The sequence below is a fragment of the Cebus imitator genome, unplaced genomic scaffold (genome assembly GCF_001604975.1).
Source record: "Cebus imitator isolate Cc_AM_T3 unplaced genomic scaffold, Cebus_imitator-1.0 Scaffold79, whole genome shotgun sequence".
In the NCBI taxonomy this organism is placed as follows: domain Eukaryota; kingdom Metazoa; phylum Chordata; class Mammalia; order Primates; family Cebidae; genus Cebus; species Cebus imitator.
This window is the reverse complement of record NW_016107394.1, coordinates 1,647,249-1,656,660: the sequence shown is the minus strand read 5'-3', so window position 1 is coordinate 1,656,660 and position 9,412 is coordinate 1,647,249. Positions and strand designations below refer to the sequence as shown.

The window sequence follows — 9,412 nt, the reverse complement described above, 5'->3', positions numbered from 1 at the left end:
AATAACCACACCAGGTGCAAGGGCTCACACCTGCAATCTCAGCACTTTGGGAGGTTGAGACGATATAAAGAACCTGTCTCTACCAAAAAAACACAGAACTCAACAAACCAACAACAAAAAAAATAAGAATAGCCAAATCTCTCCTGTATACCACCACGTGTTTGAAACTTGTCCTCATGCAATGTGTTACTTAACCAAATGTGTTTCCTTTATGGTTTCTTAGCTATTGCTGAGGTAATTCAAAGTAAATGAAAAGTAATTTACATGCCTACTAATCGTCTCAAGCCATATCCACGACTTTAAATCTTTCCCTCTGGTACCTCACATCAAGCCACAGCTTACCTGAGAATTTTTAAGTATTTCCAATCACATGAATCAGGAGAATAATGTGTGGTATGGTCAGTGTAACTTTAAGAGAGCCAAACCTGCTTTTTATATGTACCAAAATTAGAAGTGTTTGTATTGGTTCCTAAAGTCAGGGTTGGTTTGTTACCAAAGAGCCCGCCACTGGTTGTACCAAATGAAGGTGCACTGGTTGTGCTGCTTCCAAATGTAGTAAGCTTGTTATTGCCAAACAGGGTCTAAAAAGAATAAAATACAGGAAAAATTTAAATAATATTAAGATACACATCAAACTAAATACAGGTTACCTCAGGTATACTGGATTGGGTAAGGGGTAGGAGAAAGATGTCTTAACTTTTATTAAAAAGGTAGAAGAAAGGTGAATAAGGGCTATCAAAAAAATAATCTGAGCAAGATTAACTTTATAAACACAGACTGCTCCTAGCCTGAAAAGTTAATGGTAACCCCTCAAGATTACCACTGAAACACAATGAATCCAATGAAACAGGATGTCAGTGAGGCAAAGAAAAAAATAACAAGGCCATCAAATATCTTTTTACCTGTTAAGAGAAATGTAGCAAATATTTACTTTGCCAGAAGAAATCATTACAAGAAAAAGCTACAACATGGATGAACTATGAAAACACTACACTAAGTAAAAGACACCAGTCACAAAAGACCACATATTATGATTTCATTTACATGAAGTGTTCAAAATAGCTAAATCCATAGAGAAAAAAGTAGGCTTAAGATGATTACAGGAAAATCAGGAGTGACTGTCAATGAGTATGGCATTTCTTTTTGGCATAATGAGTATGTTCTAAAATTAAATGTGGTGATAGCTGCACATTTTGTCAATATACTAAAAACTACTGTAAGGTTAAAGAGATAAATTGTATGGCATGTGGACTACATATCAACAAATCTGTCACTAAAAAGTACTAGAAGCTGGGCACAGAAGCTCACTCCTATTATCCCAGCACTTTGGGAGGCTGAGGAGGGAGAATCATTTGAGGCCAGGAGTTAATAAGCTGGTCAACATGGCAAAAATCCCACCTCTACTAAAAATACAAAAATTAGCTGGAGATGGTAGTGCACACCTGTAATCCCAGCTACTTGGGAGGCTGAGACACGAGAATCACTTGAGCCTGGGAGGCAGAGGTTGCAGTGAGCCAAGGCTGTGTCACTGCAGTACAGCCTGAGCAACGGAACAAAACTTGGTCTCAAAAATAACAAAAAAGTACTAGACTATCTTGAAGCATTATACAATTTTCTCAACTTCTCACCTCAAATATCTGTCCAAAGTTAAAAAAAGAAAAAAGAAATTTCAATCTTCATGAAAAAGGACTGTATGTTTTAGGGACATTGTGTTCCTTTTTCTTGGAGACAACGTTTTGCTCTTGTTGCTTAGGACAGAGTGCAATGGTGCGATCTCGGCTCACTGCAACCTCCACCTCCTGGGTTCAAGCAATTCTCTTGCCTCAGTATCTCAAGCAGCTGGTATCAAAGGTGCCCACTACCACGCCTGGCTAATTTTTTTTTTGTATATTTTGTAGAGATAGAGGTTCACCATGTTGGCCAGGCTGGTCTCGAACACCTGACCTTAGGCGATCCACCAAACTTGGTCTCCCAAAGTGTTAGGATTACAGGCGTGATCCACTATGCCCGGCCCTTTTTTCTTTTTAACCTATTCACAATAGCACATTCAAAGCTCTTATAATACCATGGGTACCTCAACAATTTTAACAACTTGATCAACCCCAAAAACATTTAATTCCCAAATAGCATGCCAATTTATCACCTACAACGGAGAGAAGAACTAGGAGTTAAAAATTATCTGATTCAAACAAAGCAAAAAAATTTCAATTTAGACCCAACAATTTAACCAACTGCTATCAGAAGTATGAGTACATAAGGACTGAGGCAAAGAAATTTTAAAACGGAAAGAACTGGCTGGGCGCAGTGGTTAGTGCCTGTAATCCAGCACTTTCGGAGGCCAAGGTGGTTGGATCACAAGGTCAGGAGTTGGAGACCAGCCTGACCAATATGGTGAAATCCCCGCCTCTACTGAAAATACAAAAATTAGCTAGGCATGGTGGCACGCGCCCGTAATCCGAGCTACACAGGAGGTTGAGGCAGGAGAATTGCTTGAACCCAGGAGGCGAAGGTTGTGCTGAGCTGAGATCAAGCCACCGCACTCCAGCCTGGGCGACAAAAGCAAGACTCTCTCTCAAAAAAAGTAAAGAGTTTACCAATTGAAAACAAACCTGAAGCTAACCTGAAATTTCATTTTATATCAAATAGCTTTTAGTTGTTCTCAAAATCAAATCATATATTAGGCTGGTACATAACACACCCAATAAAAATACTTGCAAGACAGCAAATCCTTAAAAGAAATTCCTTTAACAAATTTACACTCATCTCCAAATTACAGTCAACTGTAAAAACCTACCGAACCAACAGCACCAAATCCAGTATTTGTCTGCCCAAAGAGACCTGTTCCTGTTCCAAATGCTGTCCCAGTGCTGGTGTTCGTAGCTGTCCCAAAAAGACCTCCAGGCTGTGAGGCTTGGGTTACTCCAAATAAACCCTGCAAAAAAATTCATACAAATTAAAAGATATCCTATGATAGTTTCCTTAAAGAGTCTCAGACTAACAAAAAAGTACCTTTTTTTCAAGCTTATATGACAGATACTAATAATTTATATAGATTATTTCCTTCATAACCCTGAAAAGCAGAAAGTATATTTTCTGAAAGAATGTAAAGCTCAGAGCATTTAAAAACTTACCCAAGATGCCACAGCTCCTGAGTAGTAGGACCAGAAATTCAAACCTACATTTAAGTCCCTGTTCTTCCTAGGATGATGAACTCCAAGGTCTTAGGTATCTATTAAATAATAAGACTTTAACTCCTGTGCTCTAAGAGATGTCAGGGTTGCAACACTGACAGCAAAATGGTACGACTGGGTGCTTCATTTTCAAAGAATTAGGTGAAAAAAAAAAAAAAACTAATCAAAAAAAAAAAAAAAAAAAAAGTATCAGTTAAGGAGAGGCCAGAAAAATAGAAATAAAAAAAAAAAAACTAATCCATATCAAGCTGTGGAGCGAACTTAGAATTAAGTAACCAAAAATAATCAGCTGAAAATAAATCAATAGGGACAGAGGTAGAAGTGTTATGTTAAAAAGCCTTAATTCCTTTTTAAATTTTTTTTGAGACGGAGTTTAGTTCTGCCATCCAGGCTGAAGTAGAGGGCACAATCTTGGCTTACAATAGCATTTGCCTCCCAGGTTCAAGGGACATTCCTGCCTCAGTCTCCCAAGTAGCTGGGATTACAGGGGCACACTACCACGCACAGCTGAATTTTGCATTTTTAGTAGAAATGAGATTTCACCATGTCCCCAGGTTGTTCTCAAACTCGTGACCGCAGGTGATCCACCCACCTTGGCCTCCTAAAATACTGGGATTACAAGCATAAGCCACGGCACCTGGCCAAAAGCCTTAACTCTAAGTGAGAAACTATACTCATTTCCAATGAGCAGTCTGTATCATCCAATGTTTAACAATATATTTTACTTATGCATTAATAAAGAAAAAATATTGTTCTAATAGACTTGCTGAATAGGGAATTCACTGTGCTATTTTTAAAAGTTTTATTGACATATTCACTCATTTACAGTGCACTATTCAATGATGTTTTGCATGTTCAGAGTTGTGCAACCATCCCCACTATCTAAATTTTATCTAGATCCCCAAAAGAAATCTCAGACCCAACAGCAATTTTTAGTAGAGACAGGGTTTCACCATGTTGGCCAGGCTGGTCTTAAAACTCCTGACCTCAAGTGATCTGCCCATCTCAGTCTCCCAAAGTGCTGGGATTATAGGCAAGAGCCACTGCACTTGGCCAATACATTTTATATGCTGCTGAAATCAGTCTTCTAGTATTTTGAAGATTTTTGGGTACAACTATACTATTTTATTTTTTGAGATGAAGTCTCGCTCTGTTGCCCAGGTTGGAGTGCAGTGGAGTGATCTTGGCTTACTGCAACCTCCACCTCCCCAGGGGTTCAAGTTACTCTTGTGCCTCAGCCTCCCAAGTAGCTGAGATTACAGGAACTCACTATTGTGCCTGGCCAAGTTTTCTATTTTTAGCAAAGATGGGGTTTCACCATGTTGGCCACGCTGGTCTTGAACTCCTGACCTCAAGTGATCTGACCACCTTGGTCTCCCAAAGTGCTGGGATTACAGGCTTGAGCTACCGTGCCAAGTCCATACTTGTTTTTTAATTAGTAAAGGTATCTCTAATTTTAAGACTAGGTAAATTCCAAGTTCTGATCAATTACTCATGTATCACTTCCCTAGAAATAACCTAGTGACAACCATGAGGACCTTCTCTTTGGAAACAGTATGGTTCCAAGTATTAGGTCTACCTTTGAAAAAAACCAAAACAAGGTTTCTTTGTATGACTCTACGTTGAAAGTTCCCTTATTTCCCATTGTTGGCTATATCCTAAAATACAGCCAGTAATGAGTATTTTCTTCTACACCCTATAGAATGGCTGCAGTCAATTTTCCAAGGTAGAGCTTCAAGATGGCCAAGTTCAGCCCACTAGGTGGTTCCTAGGCCTCAAAAGCATCTCAATGAGTAGAGTCCAGGCTAGAATCTAGGTCTCAATTATACTAAGACTTTGTTCTCTTCCCTTCATTAAATACCCTCAACTCTTAAGATCTACAGTAGAGGTAGAATTTGGTAGTTTGACATGATTAGAAGCCTCATTACTTAACTTTACAAATAAGACCCAGACATAAATAAGGGTCTGTGTCCTTACCATGGTGTTAGTGCTTGGCTGTCCTAGGGTGCTGGTATTACCAAAGGAAAAGCCAGTGTTCTGGGTGGTAGTGGCCTGGCCAAATGGTTTGCTGAAGAGACTGGTAGTCTGCTGATTCTGCTGGCCAAAGAGACCACCTGGATTTGTTCCAAATCCAGTTGTACCTTTTAGGAAAAAAATAAATAATAATTTAAAAAATCTAAACACTCTAAAATACAAAAGCTCACATCATCCAGTTATTGCAATAGTCTTATGTTATCTACTACCCTTCATTCACTACTCGATAACCTTTTCATTTTCCATCCTTCACCTAGCTAGATTTAAACTTTAGTTTCTGTAATAACCCCAACAAGCCTAACGAGGCTAAATGATCTTCCCTTATAAGCCCACAGCTTCTTTCTATTTTACTGGGAATATACTAAATATTATATAGATACTATATTAAAAGTCAGCATGCCGGGCGCGGTGGCTCAAGCCTGTAATCCCAGCACTTTGGGAGGCTGAGGCGGGTGGATCACGAGGTCAAGAGATCGAGACCATCCTGGTCAACATGGTGAAACCCCGTCTCTACTAAAAATACAAAAAATTAGCTGGGCATGGTGGTGCGTCCCTGTAATCCCAGCTACTCAGGAGGCTGAGGCAGGAGAATTGCCTGAACCTAGGAGGCGGAGGTTGCAGTGAGCCGAGATCGCGCCATTGCACTCCAGCCTGGGTAACATGAGTGAAACTCCGTCTCAAAAAAAAAGTCAGCATGTGTATTTTAACCTCGCTAGTCTAAGTTATTGAGAACGAAGGTTTCTTCTTTATATGAATACATCCAGCCCAGAGTCTAATATGTAATATTCAATAATGAATATGGGCCAGGCACAGTGGCTCACATCTGTAATAACATTTTGAGAGGCCAAGGCAGGAGGATCACTTGAGGCCAGGAATTCCTGAACAGCCTGGGCAACACAGTGGGACCCTAACTCAACAAAAAAATCTTAAAAATTAGCCAGGCATAAAGGCCTGTGCCTACAGGCTTAGCTACTTGGGAGGCTGAGGTGGGAGTATGTATGGCTTGAGCGTGGGAGTTTGAGGCTGTGGGGAGCTGTGATAGAGCCACTGCATGAAAGTATGTGTGACAGAGCTAGACAGTGTCCTCCAACCCCCACCAAACAAACAAAACAAAACTATGAAACATAAGCCAGGCAGAATGGCGGGAATATCACATGCACCCAAGCATTTAAGGCTGCAGTGAGCTGCGATGGCTCCACTGCACTCCTGCCTATTCAAGAGAGTGGGGCTCTGTCTCAAAAATAAATATTAAGAAAAAAAAAGAATGCTTGCTAAATCAAATCATGGAATATCAAGATTGAAAAGCACATTAGGCTGGACATGGTGGTTCAAACCTGCAATCTCACTACTTTGGGAGGCCGAAGCAGGCAGACTGCTTGAGGCCAGGAGTTCGAGATCAGCCTGGCCAACATGGCAAAACCCTGTCTCTACTAAAAATACAAAAACCAGCCGATGCTGGGTGCAGTGGCTCACACCTATAATCCTAGCACTCTGGGAGGCCAAAGTGGGCGGATCACAAGAGGTCATGAGTTTTGAAACCAGCTTGGCCAACATGGTGAAATCCCTACTCTACTAAAAACACAAAAAATCAGCCAGGGAAGGTGGTGGGCACCTGTAATCCCAGCTCCTTGGGAGGCTGGGGCAGGAGAATTGCTTGAACCTGGGAGGTGGAGGTTGAACTGCACTCTAGCCTGGGCAACAGAGCAAGACTCTGTTTAAAAAAAAAAAAAAAAAATTAGCCAGGTATGGTGGTGGATGCCTGTAGGGTGGTTGAGGTAGAAGAATCACCTGAGCCCAGGAAGTCAGGGATGCAGTGAGCCGTGATCACACCACTGCATTCCAGTGTAGGGAACAGAAGTAAGACTCTAAGACCTTGCCTCAAAACAAACAAACAAACAAACAAACAAAACAAAGGTCAAACATTACTTAAATATGTATTTTTGTGTGTGTATGTACATCTCTTTAGAAGGCTATGAAAAGCTATAATTTTTGCTTTTCTCTACAGAGGTAAACTGGTAGCTGGGGAAAGGGTTTAAGGAAAACTATATAACCTCTGGTTAGTTTTTTGTATTTTATGGACTTTGGACCATATACGTTCATTACTTTTGTAAAAGTAGTATTTTTGTAAAGTAAATCAGTCATCATCTTGAATTCCTCTCTCACATCCCACATTAAATCAATCCATCAGCAAATCCCATCACTTCTATAATCAAACTGGGTTCAGAAACTCATCTTTTTTCTTTTCTTTTTCTTTTTTTGAGATGGAGTCTCGCTCTGTCACCCAGGCTGGAATGCAATGGTGTAATCTCGGACCACTGCAACCTCCACCTCCCAGGTTCAAGCGATTCTCCAGCCTCAGCTTCCCAAATAGCTGGGATTACAGGTGCCTGCCATCACACCTGGCTAATTTTTTTATTTTTAGTAGACACTGGGTTTCACCACGTTGGCCAAGCTGGTCTTGAGCTCCTGACCTCAAGTGACCCCCCTGCCTCGGCCTCCCAAAGTGCTGGGATTAGAGGCGAGAGCCACCACACTTGGCCTCTTTTCCATCCTTGTCCAAGCCACTAACACTTCTCATGTTGATGGGGCAATAGCTTTCTAAGGAATCTGTTTCTACTCTTACAATCTACTCTTAATATAGACTTCAGAATCATTTTTCACTCACAATCACATGACTTGTCTTTCAAAACAACTCTCAGGACTTCCCAAATCAAATAAAAATTCAATTCTTGATACCAGTCTACAAAGTCGTATAAAATATGTCCCTTATATTCCTTAGTACTTTCCCTTGCCCCCTCTTCAAATGGCAAAAACTCAAGAGTTTTTAGACTCAGTTTCCACTAGCTGGAATGTTCTTCCCCCAGAAATCTGTACAACTTGCTCCTTCACCTTCTTCAGATACATTACTGCTCAAAATCACCTTCTCATGTGAAGCACTCCTCAGTCATCTTCATCTTAAACTGTACTTCTCCCTTTCCCCACATACATCCAGGCACTCCTCCCTATTCCTATGGTATCCCTAAATTACTATTTTTCTCCACAGCCCTTATCCCAAAATGGCAATTATGTTTTAGTTTTAGTTATCTGTCTCTCCTCAATATAATCTATTATGATATCAAGTGCTTACTAGTTCCAAAGGCAGTTTTGTTCTGACCATATGCAAAGCCTGAATTAGTGGTGGAGGAGCTGAAGAGTCCTGTTGCACTGGAAGTGGCTGGAGAAGACCCAAACAAGCCAGTTGTGGTACCTGCTCCCACCTGGTTCTGTGGACCTTTCCTGTTAGCCTGATAATCCTCTAAGCGAAGTTCCTGAAGGGAAGGAAAACATATTTCTAATCTTAATATGCAGCTTAAAATAATTACTTAGAAGACTAAAGACTTGAATTTAGTATGCAAGTTCTATGTTCACATAGGAACCATGAGTAAAAAAGAGAAAACTAAGGAATGACCTTATATCGTTACAGAAAAACATTTCCAAAAGACACTAAAATCCATACCATAATTACTGTAAAACTACGAGCTAACGGGTCAACCATAATCTCAATTTTCTTTTACAAACAATACACTCTTCTTTTGGTAAAATGCCATAAAATAACCCTAAATCTCCCTAGCCCTACAATACAAAAATAAAATAAAAATAAAAATTATAATTAAAAAATGCAGATTCTGTGGGGCAAAAAATTTAGAAGAAGAGGAAAGTTTATCAATTTTGCCTAAAGTCAGAATATTCCTGGCACAGCCCAATGAAGTAAGCATAGTTTGGTATGTCAAAAGAAGCAATCACTACAATCAGTAATGACTATCAAAATGTACAGCCTACTACACAGGCAATAAGAATGAACAAACTAACTTCATGCAACAACATGGATGAATACCTCAATGTTGAAAGACAGCCATTAAAAAGTACATAACATGGCTAGGCACAGCAGCTCATGCCTGTAATTCCAGAACTTTGGGAGGCCTAGGTAGGAGGATCATGAGGCCAGGTGTTCCAGAACAGCCTGGCCAACACAGCGAAATCCCGTCTCTACTAAAAATATATAAATTAGCCAAGCATGTTGGTGTGCAGCTGCAATCCCAACTACTCAGGAGGCTAAGGCGGGAGAATTGCTACCCGGGAGGCAGAGGTTGTAGTGAGCTGAGATCGCACCACTGCACTCCAGCCCAGGCAACAGATCAAGACTCTGT

At 40.4% G+C, this 9,412-nt stretch overlaps 1 protein-coding gene across 3 annotated transcripts in view; it reads right to left on the bottom strand.

Moving 5' to 3' along the window:
* NUP98 (nucleoporin 98 and 96 precursor) overlaps positions 1-9,412 on the bottom strand; it is a 117,695-nt gene that overhangs the window by 86,567 nt on the left and 21,716 nt on the right. The window contains exons 7-10 of one of the 3 annotated variants that reach the window (XM_017532859.2): positions 8,353-8,533; positions 5,169-5,332; positions 2,795-2,932; positions 443-581 (exon numbers count right to left, since the gene is read on the bottom strand). In XM_017532859.2, coding sequence (XP_017388348.1) covers positions 443-581; positions 2,795-2,932; positions 5,169-5,332; positions 8,353-8,533 — 622 coding nt within the window. The remainder of the gene's footprint in view (positions 1-442; positions 582-2,794; positions 2,933-5,168; positions 5,333-8,352; positions 8,534-9,412) is intronic. The other 2 variants (XM_017532861.2, XM_017532860.2) reach the window with 2 other exon arrangements.